The 27,043-nt window shown below is 38.0% G+C and overlaps 1 protein-coding gene across 1 annotated transcript in view; it reads left to right on the plus strand.

Annotated features, from left to right (window-relative positions):
• LOC104412026 (kinesin-like protein KIF16B) overlaps positions 1–27,043 on the plus strand; it is a gene marked incomplete at its 3' end in the record, with an annotated part of 64,133 nt that overhangs the window by 21,422 nt on the left and 15,668 nt on the right. The window contains exon 11 of the mRNA XM_010022619.1: positions 1,417–1,476. Coding sequence (XP_010020921.1) covers positions 1,417–1,476 — 60 coding nt within the window. The remainder of the gene's footprint in view (positions 1–1,416; positions 1,477–27,043) is intronic.

Below are 27,043 nucleotides of genomic sequence, written 5' to 3' on the forward strand. Positions count from 1 at the left end.
GTTGATCTGTTGGCGGATAGGAAGGCTCTGCAGAGGGATCTGGACAGGCTTGATCCATAGGTTGTGGCCAGTGGTATGAGGCAAAGCACCAACTCCTGCACTTGGGCCACAACAACGCTATAAGCTTGGGGCAGAGGGGCTGGAAAGCTGCTCATGGAAAAGGACCTGGGGGTGCTGATTGACAGAGCTGAACATGATCCAGCTTGTGCCCAGGCAGCCAAGAAGGCCAGTGGCATCCTGGCCTGTATCAGCAATCATCCTGTCCCTGTATCAGGATGATCAGGGCAGTGACCATCCCCCTGCACTGGACAGTGATTCAACACAAGTTGACATTGAGAACACAAGAAAGACATTGAGTTGCTGGAGCAGGTCCAGAGAAGGGCAACAAAGCTGGTGAAGGGTCTGGAGCACAAGTCCTGTGAGGAGTGGCTGTGGGAACTGGGGCTTTTTAGTCTGGAGAAAAGAAGGCTGAGGGGAGACCTCTCTACAACTACCTGAAATCAGGATGGAGCAAGGTAAAGGTTGGTTCCTTCTTGCAGGTAACAAGTGATAGGACAAGAGGAGATGGCCTTAAGCTGTGCCAGGGGAGGTTTAGATTTGATACTAGGGAAAATTTCTTCACCAAAAGATTTGCCAAGCACTGGAACAGGCTGGTCTTCATTGAAACGGTTGTCAAGCATTGGAAATGCTGCCCAGGGAAGTGGCTGAGTCACCATCCCTGGAGGTATTTAAAAGATGTGTAGATGTGGTGCTTAGGACATGGTTTACTGGTGGACTTGGAAGTACTGGTTAATGGTTGGAGTTGGTGATTTTAAAGGTCTTTTCCAGCCTAAATGATTCTTTGATATTACAGCCAGTGCTCTCCCTCTCCCAGTGTGTAATGTCATTGCCAGCAGCTTCTCGTTTCTGTGCTCATTTCCCCCCAAGTGTGTGATTTCTAAGTTGCAGCAAACTTTGCTCTGATTCTCTCCTGGAGGCTGCCTGTGTGCTTCTTCCTCTGCATGCCATCCTCTGGAAGGTAGTTTAGCCTGAACATAGAATCATGGAATCATAGAACATGCCTGCCTGCATCATCGGAAAGGAGCTGTTGTCTTATTACAGCTTAAGGGATCAATTCATGGCAGTGGACTTTTTAGGACTGATGAAGCACTTCATAGAATTATTAAATTGCTTTGAAAATGTGTGCCATTATTTGAAGTGGCTCTCATCCTTTGTTTCATTTTATACTATAGATAAGAATTTTGTGGGCTATTGTAGGTATGGCCACTTACTGCAGGAGCAATACAGTGTTTAATATAAATGTTTAAGTATTAAACCTCTCAAAGAACAGCGTGAATATGTAGTATTCTCTGAGAATGTGTTATCAAGGACTTTGGAAGAGCTGTGATTATTTCTAATATTTGTTTTCTTTTATAGGTAAAAGAACTGACCAAAGAGTGGACAAACAAGTGGAACGAGACTCAAGATATTCTGAAAGTAAGGCAAATAAATAATTTTCAACCTGGCATTTGAACTAGCCTTAGTGGTTTTACCTAAAAAAAGTTCATGTTCTAAGTCACCTTCTTTGGCTTTTTATTTAATAACACAAAATTGTCTCAATGTTGGTTTAGATTATTCCAAAGAATTAGTTTTTGAGGGCTTTTAAGGGTAAATATTCAGGCATAGTGGTATTTTTGAATAAGTTTTTAAATCATATTAATCAAAGTTAGCACAACTCTTTCTTTTCTTCACCATAGTGACCTCACAGTGTGAAACAGCTTATTTCTAACTGATCTTTAAATTACTGAATGTTTTTATTGAGTTGCAAATGAAGAAAACCTGGGGCAAGGGCAAGTGGATCTCTCATCCCCTTGGTATTTGCATTGTGTCTACAAGCCCTGTGAATAATCACCTTTTAACTTACACTTGGTATCTCAGTGAATGTGGTGCAGAGTGGATACAGATCTTTGCACTGACCTTCAGATTCATGCTTTGGTCAGAAATGGCTTGTGAACAACAACTTTCAATGGGATTTCTGTGGTCAAATCTCCTCCGGTAGGTCTTCATTAAACCAAACAGATGCATCTGACCTAACGTGCTCTGGAGTCCCAAGCACAGCGATTTTTGCACCTGGTGCATGTAAGCTGGCCTGTGTTGTGTCCTTTGGATGACTCCAGACTCCAGCACTTAAATCCACACAGTACTCTCTCGTGTTTTGTAGATTTAGTACAGATCTAAGAGGGTAACTTGGAGATTTCCATACTGTGTTTTCTGCATGATGTAGACTCAGACTTTTGTGTTCTCTGTGTCTATCTTTGCTTTTCTGCTGTCCAGTTGTACTGGTAAGATTTTCTATTGGCATTTGGCTTGTGATAAAGGTGATAGTCTAAGGTGATACTTTAATGGGTCGCTTCATGATTCCATACATGCATACAAGCACACATATGTGCATACACACACAGAGAGAGGAATAATTCCCACAATTTCTTTTCCATAACATAGACTAACTTTTTTTTGCCAAAAGTTTTAACTATTCTGTTAAATAAAAACTGTGAAAACAAAGCTTAAGCTTTCATGACTTGCTGTATATGCTGAGCATAAACTTGTTTGGAGTGCAATTCCACCAGGCATTTGGAAGTAATTTTCTAATTCTCCTTATCACTGGCCTGAAACTTGATTTGTGTAGTTAATTTTTTGCTGTGTGTAACTTGTTGATTACTTGAAATTTTTTTTTAGTTCACCACTGTGTCTTTTATCTGACTTCCAAATAAGTTGAATGGCTCCATGCTTAAAAATGAGAATAAGAATAAAGCACAAACAGCATGGAGACAGAGCAGGGATGGTAACTGTTGAGCAGATGGCGTGACAGAATGGACTATTTAATGTCTGTCTAGATACTGAACTGGGAATTAGCATTTGCATATTCCTCGGAGATGTTTTGGGTCCAATTTTACATTATTTCTGTGTTATTTGGTTATTTTGAAACATCTATACATACATCTCTTTACTCAGATCTGGATCGGGGAGTTCATTGTCACATGGAGAATTTGAATTTTGGTCATTTTTAAAAGTGAACACGATGTAGCATATGGGAAGTTTTAAAAGCTGTATGTTGGAAATGCACTGATTCTTGCACAGAAATTACATAATTGCAGGAGGTGTTAACTATACAGTTCATATAAACAAGGGAAAGCTGCATTTGTTAAATAGCTGAATATAAAGGGCTTAAACACAGAAGTCGTAATTCTACATTTCTAGTTCTGAGCTTTTGGTAGTTTAATTCATACAGCTTCTGTATTTTGAGCTTTTATATGCTGATATTTGACTACATGAACATAGCTTGTATTTCACTTTTGGGTTAAGGGCAGTTGGTAGACCTTTCTTGGCCCCGAAAAACTGAAAATCTGCAAGAGATTTCATGGTTGTACTGTTTTATTTTACAGTGTTTTACTGAAGCTATCCATATTTTTATTCACTTCTTGTTTAACAATTCCTGAAATCTCTGCCAGCATACGAGAGGAAAAGGTCTTTTTGGAGGTTTGCCAGGCTGAGTTGCTGGAAAGCAGGTTTTAAACTAGAGAAAGCAGTGGCGTTTCTTGTCATGGACTCCCTAGAAGTTCACTGGCTTTTTTGTTTCATTATTGATGTACCCCCCTTGCACACAGAGACCGTACACATTGTTCATTTGTAAAACTAGAATGTCTCTGCACTCTTTGAGAAATGAGACTGTTCTCATGAATGTCACTGCAGTCACAGCTGCAACTTTTTCCATGCCATAGTAGAAGTTCAGTAACTTTCAGGACGTTCTTCCTTAAGGTACTTCATGTTTGTATTTATGGCGAAAACCTGCTTCCCCTTGCCTCCCCCTGGTCTTGCACCCCTGCCTTTCAGTTCCTGCCCTGCAGCAGGCTTGGAGAATTTAGAACCTTTTGCTTTTAGGTCCATAACACCTTTTGCTCTAAATCTTGTAGGCAGCTGATTCTAAAAATTCATGTAAACAGCTACCTATTACCTATTCATATATGCCTGCCAGATGCAAGTGCACTTGCTATAGTAGCTGAATGGAATTTCTCACTCAATTATATGTAGTTATGCCTTTTCATACTATAAATATCAGAGGTCGCATGGGTTTGAATTGTTCACATAGTCTGATGGGAAAATCTGTTAATGTTTAAATCCAAAATAATTGAAAGGATTTTGAATAAGCCTTGTATAATACAGGAAGCCAGATTCAGGACACGCTGATGTCTTCTGCTAGATAAACAGATACTGCTGGAAAGTTACCTGGCTTTTACTGAATGCAGTGCTTTCATCAAGCCTGACAAAGGAGGATGCATATTGTTTTGCAGGGAAGATATTCCTCAAACTTGTTCACCCTTGCCAGTTATTTTGAACCTTGATTTAAATTAGACCAGCAACATCTAAATGCTGCCTTGAAAACAATTCATAGAGAATAGAAAATACTATCCAATACTATTCAGCTAGAAAATACTAAGGAAAAGAATACCATCTGAAGGCAAGTTTTTGATAAAAAGTATTTGGCAGCTTAAAATTCAATTATTTTGGTCGGCACAGTGCCATGTGTGCAGTTGACATGAACTTCCCAATGTTCTTCTGTATTTCTGCTTGTAGCTATTATCCCCTTTGATGTTTGTCTCTATGTAGTCCATCCAAAGCTGCGGTTTTCCATCAGTGTGCATCTTTAGACTGAGTATGTTGAACTGTGTCATCTGTAAATGTTATCAGTTCTGGATTTGGTGCAGACCTTGTATGATAATGGCTGAGTGCCATTATCAGCTGCGAACATCTTGTATATCTTTTCATGGATTCTGTTGTCAGATTGGACATATCCTGGACTGGTGGTGATAGTATTCATAGTGTGCTCTCTTTCTTTGTCATTTTGGAAGAAGGCCTTTTGCAGAGCAGCTGTTTGGGTTCCTCTGAAGTATGAATTCCTGTCAACTCACACCTAATGCCCAAATCCTCCTGTTTTCCTTATACAAAGATTTCCTTATACAAGATTGGGGTTTTAAATTTGTGCTGACTCCATATGAAGTATTCTTTGTCGCATCCCACAGCAGGTTCTTGGTGGTGTTATTCTATCTGAAGTGACAAGCATTGTTTCCAGTGGTGATGTTTGTTTTCACCCTCGACCTCCTCACTATAATATGACATGACATTCTAACCTTACTAACCTACTATTGCAGTCTCTCCCATTTCCCTCTTTTTAATCAAAGGGAGGATATTATAATACTTAATAAATCTAATAAATATATGGAATGATGCTGCATTGAAAACCAAAGTAATATGGTTGATTTGAAGCCCATAGGCTTTGGGTTATTTCCTCAGGTGTCACCAGCCATCAAAAGAATTGTACTTCACAAAACAGCACCACTTTACATTGCTTCTCTATTTTCAGGTGTCTTGCAACCTCAGCACTTAGTTAGCTCTAGGATTTTCTTTTCATCTCATTCTTATCGAATCTTTATAGATTTTGTTTTTTTTCCTTTCTGTTGATGTTCTTCCATACACAGGCCCAAAAAGAAGAGGAGGGAAGAAAAACTGTTTGCTCTTTTCCTTAGTTTAGTCCTTTTTGTATTGTTCTTTTAAAGATCAATCCTGGGGTCTGTAATTTCTCTGGATGCTTTCTAAGATGTTAGGTAACCTATCCAACTTTCAATTTTTCTCTTTCTTTGAGGCTTTAATTGGTACAAAACTTCTTTTGATGTGGCTGCTTTATTTGACTGCATGTGTTGTCATTCTACTAGAGATCTTTCTTCTCTTACTGGCGTCTTACTTTTGTCATCTTTTGTTCATGTTCCAATTTCTTTAAAAACTAACCTTTAGCAGCTTTTATATTAATCTTTTTAAAATGTGTACTTCTTTATATAATTCTCTGCTTTATTCTCAAAATACAGCAACTTTCTTTTGTGTTTCTTCTCCCCTTTGCTGTTTGTGTAGAAATTGGTTTGACTTTTAGCTTTTGCCTTTTTGATGTATCTCATTTGTGCCCAGTGTTATTTAGATGCTCTTTTTTATTTTTTAGTTTGAAGTAGATGTAGAGTTACCTTTTATTTCGTTATCCTTTGTTTTGATTCTAATCATGTCATTAGCTTTGTGTGGCAGAGCTCAACTGATGTCAAAGGATGCAGAGATCTGGCTTCACAGAGTCTATTAAAAGGACAGGGTCTTTTTTCTGTGTGTCTCTGTCTAATTCTCTTGATCAATAGTTTAACTAGTAGCTGCTTCAACTGGTTTTGTCCTGTTGGATTTAGTGACACAGCCTCACTTTTGTCAATAATACTAATTCTGCTGCAGCACTCTACCACATGTTATGGAAATACCTTATTGAACTCTATTTATTGTTTGATCTTTTTGCATTTTGTGCCCCTTGGTCAAGTACTGGTTAGGAGTGCATTTTTATGCTGTAACAGTGGTTATTCTTACCTGGGGAAGAAAACTATGTCTATCTTCAAGCCTTAACATTTACCTTTTTTTTTTAATATCATGTCATTTTGGGGGGAGATGAAATACTCTTAACTTGCCATGATGAATAAATACAGACCAAAGCCAAATAGTTAGTTATTTTGGTAGACAGACTTCTCTGAACAGGGGAATTTTCTTTCTTTAGGAATCTTGACTATACCCAGCAAAAACACTAGGAGACCAAAACTCAAAGTAATTGTATTCCTCTTTGTGAGGTTCTGACTAGGGTGGCAGAAGCTAATAGATTTTTGATTTTAATCATTTCCTTTCCATGCTGGTCCACGCTGGCTTGTGTACCGTAGCGAACTCTGTCAAGAGCAGTTTGTTGTGTTCTATATAAATGCTGCATTAGTCACATTTATTTGCATTTCCGGGTAATTTTGAAACCACAGTTGCTGAACAGTGTTTAAATACCATTATCTCAGTTCTTCTGCCTGTAAGGCTGGGCACACATCACTGTTTTCCTGTTTTATGCCTTTTTGTTACTTCTTATTAACCTTGACTTGTTTCCTTTTCTCACTTATTTTGTGTTCTACCCCAGTACCTTGCCCTTCATGAGCATTGGTTTTTTTTTTCATTCTTTCATGTTTTTTTCATGTCTATCTTTGTTTTAACAACCTCAGTCCTCAGGTGAGAAGTGCTCTCAATTAACACCTGCGAGTCTCACATAGAATTATTGTGTTTATGAAATCCACTTTTTGGTGGCTGTAGGCTAGAGAAGTTGTGCAAGCTCTTGGGCTCCTGAAGAACAAACCTTAGAACTTTCTAAAAGCACTTATTGTATCAGTTGTAATGGTAGTAGTCCGTTAACCATGGTATGTCATGTGCAAAAACCAGTACTTGTGACACTTCCCCATTCAATGCCATTAGCAATCTACAAAAGCTTGTGGGGTTTGTGCCTTTTCTGTAGTAAGACTACTAGAATATTAGGAACCTAATGCATAAGATGTTCTGGATCACTAATGGATCATAGAATCATAGAATAGTTAGGGTTGGAAAGGACCTTAAGATCATCTAGTTCCAACCCCGCTGCCATGAGCAGGGACACCACACACTAAACTATGTCGCCCAAGGCTCTTTCCAGCCTGGCCTTAAACACCTCCAGGGTTGGAGCATTCACAACTTTCTTGGGCAACCTATTCCAGTGCCTCACGGCTGCTTTTGTTTTTAATTTTAGATTTAGAAATATGTAAATAATAGAAAGTTATCTGATTAACAAAAAATACATCTTGATATTTGTAATTATTTGTATCAGCCTCATAATTTTACCATTTTGGTTACCAATCTGCCTATTATGAAGTTTTTACAAAAGATGCCAGTACAGCCTTTAATCCTGCTCTTAAAAAGTGTGTGTGACTTCTGACACAGGTTCTAAAATGGTTGTATTTACAGGTCAAGTGAATAAAGGGATTTACAGCAATGGTGTGCATTTATATACAAAATGATGTATGCATGATACTGTATTTAAACTGTTCATTTTCAGCTTTGGCATATGTGTTTATTTGTATGTTTGGCAGGAATAACACTTTTTTCTAAGGTTTTTTCACATTTCAGTAAGTGAATCATTTTAGTAAAATTGTTGCTAGTTAGACATGTTGGTGTTGCATTTTGGTTAGAGTGTCTGCTGTTGGCTCTGTCTGAAGCATGACTGCTTTTAACGGGAGATTTAAATCTCTACGTTCATATGAACAACTTTTATTTGTAATTTTATAACTTCCTCTATTTGCCATCTGTATTAGACAACACTCATTGCATGCTTCCCATTTTTGTTTCCTTTCTGCAAGCTATGTCTTCCACTTGAATTTTTAAGGAAGAGGTTTAAGAATCACTGCAAATTAAAATAGGATTGCGTATCTATGGAACTGTCAGGAAGAATTTAAATCAGATGTTACTGCTGAATTTGTTTTCTTTCAGAAAAGTTAATAGAATAAATGGAATAACTACTGTCTTCCTGGGATTGTTTGCTTTCTCAACAGTTGTTTGACCTCCAACAATTATGTAATACATGCACATTTAACAAATGGAATTTGTATGGAAAGGAAGAAGGTATGCTTGCATTAAATAGTCTTATTAACATGTTATGCTTAATAGATTCCTTTCAGATGGCTTTTGAGTGTGGTGCAGAAGACAAGATACTAAGAAAGTTTTGAAAGGGCTGATGTTAATTATTTTTGTTTATCTCGGCCAGAAATCACACAATAAATGATAATAGCTTCTCTCTCTCTCTCGAAGCCTGTTTAAATGTGATTTTGGTTTCTTGCACTAGATGTCACTGCAGATACAAAAATTGTGTTCTTCTGCATGTTTAATTCAGATTTAATTCAGATATTTTAAGGCAAAATGATTTGCAATATCTTGACTTTCATTGCTGTTCGGATCTACTAAAATAAGTTTATGAGAATGCCAAAACATTGGTTTAGGAGCAGGTCCTGGAGAACCTGAGCAACTGTTCTGACAGAAATGCTTCTGAACACAATTCACAGGTGGGCTGCAGTGTAAAGTCATTGTGTACATTCAAAATTATTGCAGTTATTTGTCAGTACATTTTTCAGTGCTCTTTTCAAATGACTGTATCTGAAATGTTTGTCAAATTACTTCAGCTATAGCCTTTAAAACATATTTATTTTCTTAACTTTGTAGCTCTGATGTTTTATGGCTATAAAAGAACAGTTTCTGGGAGAAGCAATATCTTCTATTTGACGAGGTAACAGTCGAGAAAGCAAACAGGCTTTTGGGCATACAGATCTTTCACCAGCCCACTTCTGCTATTTGCTTCTTATTTTAATGGATCTTGCACTTGAAAAGCCAGTGGCAATGATATGCAGCTTCTATTTATAACCGTTTCTTTTAACACTTTTCTCTTCATTAATCACTTCTGTAGATTTATAATTGAATTTCAGTACATTAAAATTTAACAAGTTTATTGGGTTTTTTCCATCTTTTTTTGAGAAAGTTGTCAGTCAACAAGGGAATGTTTATTGTTCTCAATCCTTGTACAGTTTTGAATCCTGCCTCCTGAGCAATGACAAGTAATATCTAGTTTAGCTCTCAGTTTTATTAGGGTTTGTTTTCTTGTACCTGGCTTTGTGCATTATTTATTTATTTCCCAAGTGTAGCAGTTACTGGCAGTGGATGTGGTCCATCAAATTGTCTCTTCTGGTCACAAGATTTAAAGTTGGGATAAATTGTCATTACTAAATGTCAGGTCTCTTCCCTCTTCCAAAGTCTCTACAGATGGACATTTTGTTCTTTGGGGGTTGGTTCAGAATCAGGGACATGAAACCATAACACTGTATCTCCCCCTCCACTTTCTTTTTCGTCAGTAAGGTTAAAAAATGAATATATTCATATCCCAGGATCTTTATGCTATTGGCCAGCACACAGATTTCTGCTTTGGAATTTGAGTTTGGACAGAGATCATCCAAACATGGTTTGTTTTATCTTAAATAGACATAGTTTTTTCATATTGTATTACTGAACAGATACTGTTATTAAATGATGGTGATTACCTAATCATCCCTCTTATTTCGGTCTGCTAAGTATGCCTAGGTGAAGGCAAACTGAGAAGAAAGAAAATACAGTGGAGAGAATTTGTTGCAAAAGCAAACAAACACATACTTTTACGAGTTATATGGTTGTCCTGAGAAACAAATTGCTTTTTCTTCAGGAGAGCAGCTCTCATTGCTCTTCACTCACCAATGATTTTTTTCAGTGCTTTGTCCACTCTCAGCATTGGCTTGCTGTTGGCAGAGGAAGAAAAAAATACTAAATTGGGAACTGATGCTACCGATCTACTGTAGCTCTCTTCCTAATAGGAAACATTATTGAAAGGGTCCCAGCCACCTGGGGAGCGCTGAGTGCAGCAGTCAAAAGTAGATTTCAAAAGGAATAGTTGTCTCATTTCAAGTCGGTCTGCCACCTGTGTTCATCTTGTTAAGAACCCTCCTTTCTCTCTGGCTGCCTCTTTAGCTGCTCGTGATGCCTCTGCGGTGGACTGACCACTTTTAACTTTCATTTTCTGCTAGAAAGTTGCAATCAGAAGATGCCTAAGCTACTGATTGTTTTTTATTTCAGTTTTAAACCATTTGTCCCACTTGAAACCACCTGGACCATCAGAGAAGCACAGTTGGGGGCTGCCGTTCCTGAGCTCACCAACTGCAGATTAAGTCAGGGTTGAATAGCTTGGTTGATCCAGGCTGTGCATTCCAAAAGAGGCGCTCTGGTTTCTAGGAATAACCATACTCCACAAGTGTTTTGCTGCCATCCACCTTGCAGCTGGGGCCCTGCATTTGTAGATTACCCGGGCCATTCTTAGCTTTAATCCATCCCTAAGGCTTGTAGGCGGTTTTCAAACGAGAGGGAGTCAGACAGAGTGAGTTGCCTTTGAAATCCTTTCTACAGCTCAGATGCCACTCGTTCAACAATTCCTCCTGGGCATTTGGTCTGCTTTTCTATTTATTTTCTTGTGGCAGGAAAGGGAGCTAAATTGAAAGCAGTGGAAGCTCCTGATTTAGCCTGTAGAAAACAGAAGAAATATACTCTGAAAGCTGTTTCTTCTAAAGGATCAGCAGAGAAGTGAGAGGGAGAAAAGACAGAATGTAAATTTCTCATTGGACTTAGTTATGGGAGGGTAAAGAAGCATTCCAACATTTTAGACAAAAACCATGAGTTTATCTTGAGTCCCTCACAAAGGAACTGTTTCTAATGGCAGCGTGTAGTGGATATGAAATACTAGAACTGCTTTATTCTGCTGGTGTTTATAGCAGTATATTTAGGAGTTTGTTACTGCATGTTTCTGATAGCTCTGAGTACATGGTACTGTTGAGCACCTGACTTAATGTCTTAATTGGCAAATGAGTGTAGCCTTGATTCATAAAGCCATGCTGTGGTAGAAGTGCCACTGGACTGATGTGCTGGTTCTCTTTTCTTCTCAACTACAGAGATGATATTTTTAATGGAATCCACTAAGAGATGTCTGAAACGCAGATGGCAGCACAAATCTGCCACAGTTGCAGTCAGGCTGTATTCTTGACCAAAGGAAAGGGCAGATCCAGTTTCTGACTGCCATGTGTCTCTTCAGGTTCATTCACTCTATACCTCAGTAGCTGGACTGAGAGGGACAAGAGCGTGCTGGCAACCAAGCCTGTGCATCTTCAACTGCAAAATACTTTGCTGTTGTGTTGCTAGTCCTGAAGTCTCATTTTCCTCCTTGGTAGTTGTTGCTTAGTAATATGCATAGTCCTGCTCCTTTCTTCGTTTTCTTTCAATAGCAAGGGTTACATGTTGGCCCTAAAGAAAGGACTAATAGATTTAAAATAATCTGTTACTTTAGTTTCATCTCTATAGAAGTAGAGGTGAATTTCTAGGTAGATAATAAACCAGAACTCTAGATGAGTTCTTAATTCTCTCATCCCCCAAGAAACACACAAAAAACTAAAACAGCTTTTAAAATGAATAAATGTATTAGCTATGAGACTAGTTTTGGGTTTTTTTCCCTCTATGATTCCATGACTGATTCATCATCCAGCTTTAGCAATGAGTGAGGTAGGAGTCCTGTAGATAATAGTCTAGTTCACTACATTCTCCTGATTCATTCCCAGAGTCCAGTCTATGGAATGAATTATTCACAGGTCCTGTAGAAAATATCTGATCATGTAATTAAAGTCTGTATTGTAATGCATAGGGGAGAAGAGGATGAATTAAAATATCCTACTTCTTTCTCTTCCAGCCAGGCCCTTTCCCCCTTATAGATACAGCATGAAGAATACCGGGGGCAGAGTTGCTATCTCTTAGCTGGAAGGTATAGTACCTCTTGCTAGGAAGAATCGCTAATGGCAAGAAAAGTCTTGTTCTCTGCCCCAAATGTCAGTGCTGCTATATGTAGACTTATTTTTCCTTTGAGACTAATGTATGCTCGGTGTGGTCACATGTAGGAAGCTGTGAAGAAGTGAAGCCTGCTCCACTTGAGACATAGCAAAATGCTATGTGCCCCATTCTTGTTCAGATAGGATAGTTTTCCCTTAAACTCAAGCTAGTGGCAGAAACCAGCCTGCAGCAGATGCTCTAGCATAGAAAATGGCAGTTTTGATGGGTTTTTTTAATAAGCCACTGGAAAACAGGATTTTACAAGCTAGTGTCCGGGAAGCTTGGGCAGCCAAACCAGCACCTCTGTTTACAATTAGCCAAATGCTGCAGTTCTGTCTATATGAGGTCTGAAGTATCAAGGAGCAGGCGTCTCAATGTGTTAAGTTTGTCCTTGTAATTCCAGGAATGAAGGCCAAATTTCTGGAAAAATTACTTTGAATCTGCCAAGGCTTCTGATGGACCTCCTTGCAGCATGTTAAGAAATGTGGTGCTATGTGGTGGCGCTACTATAATAGGGTTTCTGTGTATTAGTAGACAGCTGTGTATCAGCAGTGAGCATGTGGCAATTGGTTCTGAAGGGGAAAGAGAAACAGTGAAAAATGGAATAGGTAAGATGGCCTTATGAGGTTATGAACTGATTCTATAATTCCCTTATTCTTTAAAGGAATAGCATCATTAATTTTCCATCATTTTAGCTTTGCTATCATAGCAGTTGCTCATTTAAGCAGTTCTGCATCTGCCTTTTTATTTGACATTCATTTCAGAGAGCTATTATTGAGCCCTGTGTGGGCTGCTGCTGTAGCACCTGAACTTTCACAGTAAGTTGTTCACAACAAAGCTACAGTTTTCCAAATGAGGGTAGATTATATTAGGTATAAGAAAGAAATTGTTCACTGTGAGGATGGTGAGTCACTGGCACAGGGTGCCCAGAAAAGCTGTGGCTGCCCCATCCCTGGCAGTGTTCAAGACCAGGGTGGATGGGGCTTGGTGCAACCTGGTCTAGTGGAAGGTGTCTCTGCCTGTGGCAGGGCTGTTGGAACCACATTTTAAGGTCCCTTCCAACTCAAACCATTCTGTGATTCTGATCTTGGTTGTTGCAGACTCTAATAGCTTTTCTTGATTGATGAGGGTGATGTGGTGTAATGCTCTAGGAGTCAGGGAAAAATCCAATCTGGAAGATTCTTCTCAGTTGTGGTTTTCTTTGTGGCTTTGGGTAGTAGAAGTTTCTTCCTCTTGGAAGGCCAAAGTGTCTTAATTGTACTAAACTTTTTGGTTTAATTGTACTGAAATGATTCTGGCAACCAGAAGGATGTTGTTATTTCTTTGCCCCACTGACTAGAAGGAGAAGTAATAGTAGGAATTTGTGCCTTATCTAACATATGTATGCATGAGGGAATCAATATCCCCTTTCATAATTGATGATTATATAAATAATGAATTTCTTGCTTATAATTGAAGAGCATATTTTTAATTTTCAACAGCATTTTATTGAAGTCCTAGGATATTACAAAATGTAGCTTTGGCGTGTCCACAGGTTCTGAAGCATACGCCTCCTCACTGATGACGTGTTCTGTGTTTCCTCCTCTTTTCTCTTTGCCTCCCAAATAGCACCTACTACTTTTGTGGCTGGTGATGCAAAATGTATTTTGTTATTTCAGAAACTATAGATGTGTCAAGCTGAACATTGTAAAACATAGGACAGAAATTCGATACTGTATATGCAGCTTTATAGAAGGCAAACAAAAGCTTGTTTAACAGACACCTACTAAGAAGAGTATTGTATCAGTGAAGCAACAGAGAGTAAAACAGCTTTTCCTAGCTAATGTGTAGGCTGTCAGTTTAATGGGAATCTCAAATAATCTCAAATATTTCAAAATTGTTTTCTTGGAACAGGTTTTTGTTTTTTTTTTTTTTACCCTGGAATTTTCTTGTCAATCACAATTAGACACAATCGAAGTTCATTCAGCTGCTGCTCAGTGTTTTGTTTTGGCTGATCTCTTTGTGATAAGTATTCTGTAAGGGAGCCAGCGTGCAGAGCAAGGAGGATGTTCATGTAACCAGTTCCCATACAAAACATAACAAGATAAATACTCAGCCCTGCTTCTCCCCTCATCTTTTAAGTAATTACTACTACTAAGTCCAAGCCAGATTTCACAATTATTTGAAATCTTTTTCCCTTGTCTCCTACCTCTTGTTCCTCTCATCCATACAATAAATGTTTCCTCATGCTTTGCAGTGGAAGATCCTTGTTCCTCATAGCTCTGAGAGTTATACTACTCTCTGAGAAATCTTCTTGTGTTTTAAACCATTGTATCAGTAGTTTTCCTAATGCTGGCATTTCTAATGTTTCCTGGCATGCATTTCCAGTATTTCCTAATATTGGCAGAATGACTACGTATATGCTAGATGTCTGGAAAACTGTTGATGAGATGTCAGCCTGTCTTCCAGGAGGCAATGCACCATTCAGAAGTAAGGAGTGGGTCTGTTCATCTCTTCAGTGCATAGTCTGGGTAGTTTAACCCATGAATGCAAACACAAAAAGCTCTGTGAATGTACCTGTGTTGTTTCCAAACAGTTTTTCTGACACCATTGCAGGTTTTTCCAGTTGGTCCATAGCAAGATTGCTTTATTATGCAGAGTATTTTATTTCTGGTAAGTTTCTGTATTTTTCCCTCTGAGTATAAGCCTGTTATTGAGATAGTAAGAGAATGTTAACAGTATGAGTACTCTAACAGTGTGAGCCTGAACAATCTGATGTGACTTAATATCCTTCTCTTTCCACTCCAGTCTTCCCAGAAGGAAATCAAATCTTGTAAGCAGTGACTGACTGATCCAATAGTCTTGTTAAAGAGAGTGCAGGTTCAGTTTTATTTGTTGCAGGGTAATGTGTTTGTGTTTCAGCTTATCCCTATTTTAGGTACTGAAACATCAGTTAGTCCTTGAAGGTATTTTAGGCGCCTAGTTCCCATGTGCTTTCAGTTGGATTTGGCTGTATGAATACCTTATAAACACAGGATTTAGACAAAATGCTATGGGGTATTTGATTTTTTCTTTTCCCCAGCACCACTTCCTTCTGTGTGAAAGAAATCTGTTTTGCAAGAACTTTTTCAGCAAAAGACTTGTGATTTCAGACAGCTTCTGACATAGTAATACTCGATCCATAAATATCGCCATTTCTGTCTGGAGTTTTACCCTTAGGTAAATCTAGAAGACATAATTAAGACCAACTAATCCACAACAGACCAGTTAAGGAATTGCTCATCATCAAAATGTCAACTTCTGTAGAGCTTTTTGTTAAATATTTAGATTTAATTTCTCTAAAAGTCTGACCTGCAGCATCTGGAGAAACTGTTGCTGAAGGATCTGTTCTGAATGTGTTTCATTAAATTCTTGGATTTTCTGGATAGCACATTTCTATTAAAAGGTACCTTCCTGCATGAGCACTTGTGTAAATCTTGGATTGTCAAAGGTTGCAAGTTCATTTTTGTTTTCAAGTATTTTTCATTTCCCCTTGTGTTCTCATTTTGTGGCTGTGTTGACACAGCATAAGGAAACAAATCCGGAGATAGGCTTTATTTGAAAACAGAAAGAACAGTGTTTCAACTTGTTACATTTTGTAGCATTCCAAAGGTGCTCAGACCTTAATTACGTGAAGAAGCAGCCTAATTCTGTAAGGAGTAAAATTGGTTTATTACCTGCCCTTACAAGGTTCTTACCATCCTACTTCATTTCCATTCCTGAGCTCAGGCTGTGGTACTGGGCTTCTAATTTCAACTGGGTAGTGGCATGCTCAGCACAAAGGTTTGACAAGATGATGATGGGCCAAGAAGTGTGCTGACATGGCTTAAGAAAATACCATATTTGAATCTTTGTAAAAGTAATGACTGGTGTCTTCTGCTTTTTCAGTTGAATGTGGGTTTGTTTTGCCTTGAAGAAGAATTTCAGGTCAAAGGAAACAATTTGAAATCCATGCCCTAATCATCATGAGAAGCTTCATTGCTTGAAGAACAAGCTAAGCTGTCCCAAAGCTTTTTTTAAAAGATCAAGATACCTAATTGGGGATTATGTTTTACAGGAAGGAATGACATGTCCTTATTTTATTTCTTTTCTTCATTCCTCAGTGGGATCTACCTCTCCTTTGTGTTTCTGCAGCTTCTGTGGAGACAGCTTTTTATAGAGAACTTGGAGAAAACCGGAGTTTGGAATATCGATATGGCAGTGGCACTGCAGTATTCACTTATTTGCTAATTACACAGGCACACTCTGAATTTCTTTTTAATTTTGAAAGCATAAATCTTATACTCAGGCAGAATCACTATCACATAACCAAGAATTATCTGTGTTAAAGAAGAGAAGCATATAGTTTCAGTTTTCTGGTGTTTGAGTTGTTAATTGGCCCCACAGGAAAGCACAGATCCATTTGTCTTTTTCGGTTACGTATACCAACTTAATGTCTGTAAGGAAAGCTTTTTCCATTGAGAAATGCAGCTGATAATGTGGCAAATACAAAGTCACACTTTTGGGCAGCTGAAGTGTAGATGTTGAAAATGCCCAGCTGAATTACAGTAATTCCCCCGCCATTTACCTCTATTTACACAGTCTTTAATTACGTGATCAGCTCATGGTCTCTCATTATTTCTTTCTCTGGTTTCAGTCAATGGAGATGTGGCTGCAAAATCCAACACAGATGTGGAGGAAGGAGGCTATGGTCTGATGGATCTTGATGGGTTTCAAGGTCATATATAGTGAGCATAGCAGAAAGGCGAAGGAGGATTTTTAAGGTTAAAGGTTCTTTTAGTCTAGGGAAATTGTATCTCTGTGTGTATCCCTAACCCAGGGAAATCTGAGAGGTTTTTTTCCTGAGAAATTTTCTTTTGGCCATTCTCCTTTAAAGTTGCTAGTCTCTTAAGACCTAAAATGATTAGCTGAATTTAAGACACTCATTAATACACTTAATTGAAATATGCCTGGGGGAGAATTTGTTTCAGCCTGGAGAACAGGAGGCTCCAGGGAGACCTTATTGTGGCCTTTCAGTTCCTAAAAGGGGCCTATAAGAAAGATGGTGTCATGGTTTAAGCCCAGCTGGTAACTCAGAACCACGCAGCCGCTCGCTCCCTCCCCACCTTCTTTCTCCCTCCGCTCCCGGAGGGATGGAGAGGAGAATCAGAAGAACGTAACTTCCACGGGCTGAGATAACAGCACTCCAGTAACTAAGGTATAATACAAACCACTGCTGCTACCAGTAATAATGATAAGGGGAATAACAAGGGAAAAGGACACAACCGCTCACCACCCGCCGACCGATACCCAGCCCGACCTGAGCAGCGATCTGGGCCTTCCGGGTAACTCTCCCCAGTTTATATACTGGACATGATGTGCTGTGGTATGGAATACCCCTTTGGCCAGTTTGGGTCAGGTGTCCTGTCTCTGCTTCCTCCTGGCTTCCCCTCCTCCCTGGCAGAGTATGAGACTGAGAAAGTCCTTGGTCAGAGTAAACATTACTGAGCAACAACTAAAAACATCGGTGTTATCAGCGTTGTTCCCAGGCTGAAAGTCAAAAACACAGCACTGCACCAGCTACTGAGAAGGAGAAAAATGACTGCTGTAGCTGAACCCAGGACAGATGAGGAGAGACTTTTTATCAGGACCTCTTGCAACAGGATGAGGGGCGATGGTTTTAAACTAAAAGAGAGGAGATTCAGGCTGGACATAAGGAAAAAATTCTTTACAATGAGGGTGGTAAAACACTGACACAGGTTGCCCAGAGAAGTGGTGGATGCATCATCCCTGGAGACATTTAAGGCCAGGCTGGATGTGGGTCTGGACCACCCGGTATAGATGATATCCCTGCTCATTGCAGGGGAGTTGGGCTAGATGAGCTTTGAAGGTTGCTTCCAATCTGAACTCTTATGTGATCCTATATTTGGTTTTGTGTTTAAATCTCTGTAGTTTTGCCCAAGTACAGGCTGCATTAAATAGGAAATCTTAGTTTTCCTTATTTATAAAATGACATATTTAAATGTTTAATGCCATAAATTGCTTTTGGTAGGGCAATATCAAAGTTTGTCCTGAACTCAACAAGTAGTATTCAGAAGTCATAAGCATACTAGTGATCTTTTTGGTCTTAATTCACCTGTCAACTGATTTTCATTAAGAAAGGACATTGTACATGTTAAATTCAAGCTGACTTCAATGTCACAGAGCCCTGGTTGGCAACATTTTTAAAAGATAATTTTAATGTGCTCCTGACAGCTTATGTTAATGAAGCATTTAAATGAATGTTTCCAACACCTAGTCTGCTTTTTATTGAAGTAGTTAAAATTAGACCCATTATGAGGTCTTATTTACCTCGTGAAAAAACGAAACTATTAGTGTTTTGGCTGCTTCAGAGGCTTAGGATTGAAAGAGTGGATTTGCCCTCCATCTGTTTTGGTTGGTGATATTTACTTGCCAGTCATTACAAGTTATTGAAAAGTTCTCTTTTGTACTCCGTGTCAGTGCACCAGTCTGTTACTTTGATTTCATTTACATAGTGGGATGAATTACCTCCACTAAAGGCATAATTTTGAGGTGCTGGAGTTGCTGGGGATTGAGGTGAGAGGCAAGGCTTCTGTGATATGCAGCATTTGTGCACTAATGTTTTAAAATCTCAGTAAGGTTATATAGATAATGGAAAGCTTTGCCACTGAAGAAGAAAAACTTGCCTCATTTGTTACAGGATTGTGAATTTGAGAAATGTCATACCTCCTTTGGTGAACATGACTTTCTTTTTTATTATTATGTATTAGCTGGCAAAAAGTAGTGCCCTAGAGGTCTTTCTGAGAATGCAAAAAAGGTGACAGCTGTCCAAGCTAGGGTTCAGATCAATCAGCAAAATGCAAAGGTCAGTGATTGCTTCTTGAGGTCTGAGTAGATTGCTTTGCATTTTCTCCCTAAAGATAGAGCAGGTTCATATCTTTGAAGGAAGTGTTATTTGCTATTAGCAGTTGGCAAAGGTGTGCTAGTTTACTGGCTAAATGGGCCCTAAATTTTAAAAATACTCAAGTCTGGCAAAACTGCTCTCTGCCAAGAATTTTAGTTGAACTTACAAAAATGTGATGGGAACTTTACCCTTCAGTCGATATTTGGAACGTCTGTCTTGGCTATGAAATATGATTTAAGTATTCTTTTTTATTATTATTATTATTTTAATCAGATACGATATTTATTCTGGCCTTGGTGTTAGGGAGTGGTGCCAGATTATAGATTTCTCAGTATAGGTTGGTCTTATTTAATTTTTAAAGGACACTTGCCTTTGATACAAACAGTACCTCTTTCTTGTGACAGTATTTTGGGACTCATACTTTTGTCATCTTGCCATTTCCACTTATTTTATGTGTGTTTATCCTCTTTGACCTGCTCTTTTTTTTTAATGGGTGGTTGAATCTTGTTTGGCATCTATACATGTGATGCATTATTATTTCTAATGAAAATTGAGGTCCTTCTGTTACAACTATGATTCAAGCATTTGGTGTCCCCTTATGCTATTCTTTAAAGCAGTTAAATTCCTATATTGGGCTATTGCAAATGACAATGACTTGTTCATTTTTATTTCATTGTTAAAATGGTGAAATAAACTGTAGTGTCATTAAGTGCAGTTAAAGGGCATGGACATTTCCTGTGTCCCTTCTCCTGGCTTTCAATCTATGTAGTGTAAATGCTGCAATTTAGAGAGTTCAAGGCAATAGACAGTATACTATGTGTATATATACAGTTTTTATTTATATTCATACGTATATATACATATCATGATATAAAAGTATATGTATCTTGTATACTTTTAAAATAGAATTTGAGTTTGGTTTTAGATTGGGTTTATTTCACTGGAATTTGAGTTGAGGGAAGATACGTGTAGTTGCTAAGAAAAGTTTAGTTTCCTCAACTGAGTTTACCAGCTTTATAAAAGAAGAGTATCAACAACCATTGTCACTTCATGACGTGCAACCAGTTGCTAATGCCATTTTTGCCAGCTTAAGGCACCAATTATTTTATGCTTTGGGTACACAAAATCAAACTGATAGTTTTTAAAGGGCACTTTATTCTGTCTTTTTGTAGCATTCTCAAACATTTGCCTTGAGATCAAAGGGAATATATTTTTTGCAGTTTCTGACCTTTTAATAGTCCTTTAATTTGCATTAAAATCTTCACGTAAGTGACAACTCGTGCTTGCTGTCACTGACCTAGTAAAATCTAGCACGTTATTTCTGGGGAAAAAAGATGATTATACCGTCATTAATTACCAGAAAAGTCATTATAAACTCCGTTCTCAGGATGTTATGAAAGACAAATAGTCTGCTAAAATACTACCTTGCAGAACTAAACATTTAAAGCTAAATGCAAATGTTAGATTCAGAACTGCTACTCTGACCTACATTTGTTACGCTGAAGTAAATTGTGGAGGGACTTAAAACCTTAACTAATACTGCCTTATGAATGGCTTAAGTTTGCTGGACTAGTGGGGAGACTTTAATTCTAAGGAGTGCTTTTCTTGTGAAGGTTTCTTCAAAATGGTATATTTATTTCTGCCATACGTGTTTAAAAAATCTGAACAATCATAACTTCCTTCTTTCCTGCAAATCTGTTGGTTTTTAAATAGTTATTTACTATTTAATTAATATTTGCAATGTCTGTAGTCTGTGGTTGTTTCTAGAGCTAGCTGATCCTGGTTTGTCTACTCAGTATGTGCTGGATCTGGTTCTGTCCATCAGTGATCCCTGCTGGAAACAGCTGTAGGACTGGTTCTCATCTCTCTGGATGTCGGTGAAGCATTTGACCCTTGGACCCATAGGGAACTGTTTCCTTATTTAGGTAGTGTGGAGATTAGAATTTAAAGAAAATAAAAATACTTACGTAGAGATGTGATGGAAGAGGTGGTACTGGGGGAGGGGGGGATGTTGTGGTGGGTTTTTTTGGGAGATGGTGTTTGAACTAATTTTTGGGCTTGCTCATGTTGGATGATTTCTTTAGGTGTGGTAACTGGTGAAGGTTGCTGATACTAAAGCTGGGAGCTATAATTTGTCTAGCAGAGCATCTCACAGAGTACAGGATGACTCTGAGGATTAGAATAATAGAACGGTGATTGATGGTAAAGAGGTTGTAATGCAAAAGCATTGGGACTTATAAGAACTTAATACGCCATGGAAGGGGAGGAGTATGGCATGAGACTTTGCTGTCCTGAGATTGTGTGCCTGCATGAAAGACAAATGAATCTTGGAAGGATCAGATAGATACTGCTGTCAGTAACTGTATCAATGAATAAATGCTGGAGAAGGACAGTAATTGTTTCAGCTGAGTGTCAATCGTGATGCAAATACATGAGTATGAACTGACTATTAATAAGTTCAGACCAAATATTTGAAAAACCCCCACATTATATAAGAAATGAAAACCTGAGTGTGATCTATAAAATGATTTATTATGATATTTGGGAACTGCACTTGGTAACATACGAGGTCACTTTCAGGTCTTTCCCCTCAGGTAAGAGAAACATTGCTGGTGTTTTAAGCAGAGGTAAAGTTCCTGAAATTTTGTTTAAATTACAGAACTAATCAAATAAGCTTTCTGGTGTTGTGTAGAGCTTACTGGCAACTTTACTTTTAGTATGCTCGCCTCTTAATATTGTGTCTGTAATAGTTGGCTCTGTTGTCTTTGTAAATATAATAATTAGCATGCAATGCAGTTGAAAATTCAGAGGAGAGTCCATCTGTTTATGCAGCACTTTTCTTTCAGAAGAATTATGTCTAGAATTATTCAGATAATTTGTGTAAATAGAAACAGAAGTCTGTCTGCAGTATATTCCTCTTAAATTCTGCTATTTTTAATCCATTAGAAACCTCTCTAAACATTAGGACTGTACCACCTAAATAAAAGGAGTAAGCTTTGAATGGAAAATAAGAGAATTATTTGTTTGGAGAAGTGAAAAGAAATAATGTAGAGATGGAACTGGGCCGTGGTCTGCAGCTGTTTTGTATGAGGGTGGTCATCTTTTTTGTAGTCATTCTCAAGACTGGCTTTTGTCAGAGCTCGTACAACTTTTGACTTGGTAACAGGTTGCTGTTTTGCAGGCATTTGCTCAAACATCAAGGAACACACAATAGAAATGCTTCAAGGGTTTTGCACCAGACTTGAGGCTTCAGCAATTACACGAGTCCTGCAGAATTGCGTGTGAGTTGAAGTCCAGGGCTGCAGTTAGAGAGGCATTTTCACAAAGGACAGTTATTGTTTACCAGTGCCTTATGGAATTTAATACTTTTGCAAACGACGTTCAAAGCTTCCATAAGAAGGGCATTGCATGCAAAAGATCAGCTTTCTCATCTAAGTAGGAAAAATATTGCCCTGTTTAAAAAGAAATAGAAAGGGGGAGAAATGATGAGAACCAGTATTTTTTCATTTGCACTGAAAGCTTTCATATTTCACAAGGGTATTTGATTAACGTAGATAAATGCATAAATATACCACTGTGTGGAGGTTGATATAAGTATAATAAAAGCATCACATATCTCAATGTCATAGTTTGAAAATTTTGCACCTCTGAAGATAAATTAGACTTGTGTGGAATGCACAGATGATGCACACAATAATAAGATAATATTTTGTTGATCTGAGTTCCCAGTTATTGGATAATTTAGTTAGGGTGTCAAAGCAATTCATTGTGTCAAAAAAGCAGTAAATGTGAATAAGAAATGTCTTCTTATGTTGATTTTTATGCAAAGTATCTGAAGGACTTATTGCTTTAAGAATTTTTTAAAGTAAAAAAATTAGCAGAATGAAATGAGAATTTGTATTGATAACACCAATTTCTAAGGTATATTTACTGATAATATGCATTTAATTAATCTGGTTTTAAATCAAACTTCAAGCATTCTTGTCCTTTGTGCCCTTGTTCAAGAAAAATTACACTGGCCCTTTAGGCAAAGTAGGGTTTATACAACAGTACTCGATTTTGGAATATGAAGCAGGGCAAGTGGATAGGAATCCTACCCCGGAAACCTTCCCATGCTCTCTGTGTTTGTGGGTTTTTGTCTACAAATACCTCCTTTCCTTTTCTCACCATTTCTCCAGTTCATTTCATGCATCTGTGTAAATCATTGATGCCTGCAGTGTCCTTCAGTTTAACAAGGGCATTTTGATTTTTGGTTTTGAACTCCTACTGAATAATTTTCTCCTCCCTTGCAAATATGCAAGCGAGCACTGTATATTTGGGAATTCCCCTGTTCAGATTTTATACACATTCATCCTGGGCCTGCTGTGCAGTTAATGCCTTCTTCCCTTTTTTGAAAGGGTTAACTCTGGAAGCTCAAGCAGTGTAGCCCTCTTAGAGCACATGTGCCTGAGCTAGGTTTGCCTGGTATAGGTGTATCTTCTTTGTTATAATTCAGTACTACAACCCCCAGCTCCCTGGATTTGTCCAAAACCTCTGCAATGGAACTGTCATTTTAAGTCACCTCATCTTTTGCCATTCTAGGGTGGAGAACATATAAATTTCTGACTTCAGAGGGTGAAGTCCTGGATTTTCACCTACCTTGATTATGGAGTGACCAGCTGAGGTGGCTTCATCCATGTTTCTTACGCTCTCTGTTTGCATAGCCTCTTTAATGCCGTATACCTGCTGGGTTTGGAAACCCAACATGCTCAGGTGCCTTTGAATTTAGAGCAATATGGAATTATTTTTTTTATTTTGTAGGTATAAAATATTTGTTTCCAGTGATTTAATGGGACTGTAAAGCGTACTGAATACATAACTGGAGGAGAACCGATTAAGAGTTAATAACTTCCCTTGTGTGCAGTTTACATCTACGTATTTTATAGAGAGCTTAATGTTAATGCCAGGCTACTGGGTGTCTTCAGACATTTTTGTGAACTCAGAATATAATAGCTTATTTCCAATGAAATCAAGTGCACCCAAATTATCTGTTAGCATAAGAATCTGGTCTAGTATAGTCTGGTTAAATATTAATAAAAAAGACTTTTGCCATTGAGCATTTTTACCCATAATTTCTTTAATTACATGTTATTTGCATAATTTAACTGTAGACATCTGAACATTATGCTAGCTAAGTAAATTGTCATGTTTTACTGGAAGACTCTGCACAGTGTATTCTCAGAACTGTGTGCCAGCAGCTAACTGTTCAGTATTTAAATAAAAGAATCAAGGTTTTGCATTGAAAAGAGTATCAGAAATGAAACTACTACAAGAGGTTCTGTTATTGAAAGAGCAGTGTACTAATTATATGTACTCTTTAATACTCGCTGAGCCAGTAGCAGCATAAGTTTCACTCTTATTTGTAGATTGGTCAAGGAATATTAGCAATGTGTTTTGGGCATGTTTTATTTTTAATTCAATATCCTGTTTGCCAAAAAAGTAACCTTATGTAATTCCGTTTTTATGCGTGCATTTGAAGAAATGCTGTTAAAGAAATCCCATGTATCTTAGAGGTGTTCTTTATCAAGAGCAGTTATATATGGTGAAGATTAACTCTACAGCTCAAATAAGTACTTTAAACAAAGATTTTTTTTCTTAAACTACCAGAACATATCTTAGCTGTGAGATACCACCAAATCAGTTAATACAGCAAATCATTATCAGTGCAGAAGGGATGAGATTTCACAATAGCTTTTATATCTCTCACAGAAGAGCTAATGAATTTACTGTATCAGGATATTTCTGACTGCTGAATCAGAGCTAAATTCAAAGAGACCATCATTTAGATACATGATATGATCCCCTTATTTTAACTTTGACTTAAGGAACTGTTTTCTTGTGTACTGACTCAGAATTATTTTCTGAGTCAGTGAAAACGAGTCTTCAGATGAGTCCATTTGATGTAGCAACTCCTTAAGAAGAAACCCTTTTTTCCCTGCTCATGCAGTAGCCATTTATATTAACTGGAGTGCTCCTTTGTGGATAATACTTGACTGGCTTTATTTTCCACAGCGTACGAACGTATCTTAAATACTGAGGGAGTCAGTGTACACTTCTCTGTTCAAGGGTAATTCAAGCAAAGATGCGTGTGGTACATTCAGCTTGCTTAAACTGTACCTTGAGGATTTCATAGATTTCCTCAGTATTTTTTTAATAGGGACAGTGACCTTTCCTGCTCTTGTCATTTGACTTTTGGATTCACCGCTGCTTAAAACTGTGTTGCACAAGTGAAAGTGACTCAAAGAATGGATTAAACCTAATAATTTCTCTGCCTTATAATAGCTAATAGACCTTCAATTTATTTTAAGAGGTCCGTCCTCCTTTGGAAACATCCTTCCTATGCTCTTGACAATGAAAGAGGAGCAATTTGCCTACTTCTTTCTAATCTTTTCCTTCGTTTTCTCCCACTGTGGGAGAACAGAGTAGTAAAGATTTATTGTTGATGAGGTTTGTGTGATTTCTGTTTGGGGCAAAAGGGCACAGTTTGGCATTTGGAGGCATCCTTGCAGAAGCTTTTTCATCTGGAGTTGAATTTTAATCCAAACGACTGAATCACAGTTATACATGCTTTCTTTCTGAATATAGTTTTTACTATATACTGTTAAATCTTAAAAGGCCAGAAAATGAAAAATAATTTCTTTCTTTAGTCTCAGTAATTTGTGAGATATTTTTCTCACCCCATGATAATTTCTTTGCCTCCTGGGATGTCTATTTTTCCCTTAGCCAGGGATGTTGGCAAATGCTTTGTTATGCTGGGGAAAAAGTGTTCAGCCCTTAATATTTTATCGGTTACATTGGGTCAAAGGTGCCAACGGTTCTTTAAATGGCCACCAGTGTTTGAAGTCTTCAACCTCATCATATGGCAACATTATAAATTATGTATCATACTACGTGCTACTCAGTAAATATTTAAAATGATAGGTATTTTGGACTAAAATTACTTTTTCACTTGAAGAACGATTTAAGCCATATTTTTTGGTTTTATGCAGTGACAGTTTTACAATATCAAGGAATAGGTGGGTGCAGTTTGAATGTCAAGGGGCAGCAGGGCAACATGAATCACAGTTCCTGCCTGCCTGCTTGCCTTTCCCCCTACCCCCAAAGTGGGGTTTCCCATCTTACTTCTGGAGCATCATCATTGTCTACATTGTGTCATCTCCTCTTGCTCAGGTGTATCCATACTTACACCTTTCTAAAATCAGTGTTAATGATATTTTCTGGTATGCAGGGAATGAAATGACATCTGTTTTATTCCTTCATTTGCAAGTTGCTCTACTTGGGAAAATACATATAACAATCTATCTGTTGGGTTTATTTTACAAACAGCGTAGTGTCTTGGTTGGCTCTGGAGAAGGTGTATTGATGACTTGGAGAAGGAGTAGTCATGCAGCTGTCAGAAAACTGATTAGCACCAGGAAAAAGCATGCATCTTGGTAATACACAGCAGTGACACTTGCTGATGTTGCCCCTCCTTCCTGGGTTGTCAGTCTTCCTTGACTCATAAAGGCTTAGGTGTTTTACATACTAAAATGCATTCAATTTGAAAAGCAGCATGTGTACACATTCACAGACTTTACTGCTATTATCTTCCAGGCCTAAAAGCCCATAGGACTTGAAATATTTGAAAAATAAACTTTATAAATACTAAAACTGATTTTGAAGCTATAATTAATTTATTATTATGGCATATGCCTGATCCATACCACATCACATGATGTTTTATCCAAGGTTGAAGTCTCCCACTTGTAGTCC

This window comes from Nestor notabilis, unplaced genomic scaffold (assembly GCF_000696875.1).
Source record: "Nestor notabilis isolate BGI_N333 unplaced genomic scaffold, ASM69687v1 scaffold479, whole genome shotgun sequence".
Lineage (NCBI taxonomy): Eukaryota > Metazoa > Chordata > Aves > Psittaciformes > Psittacidae > Nestor > Nestor notabilis.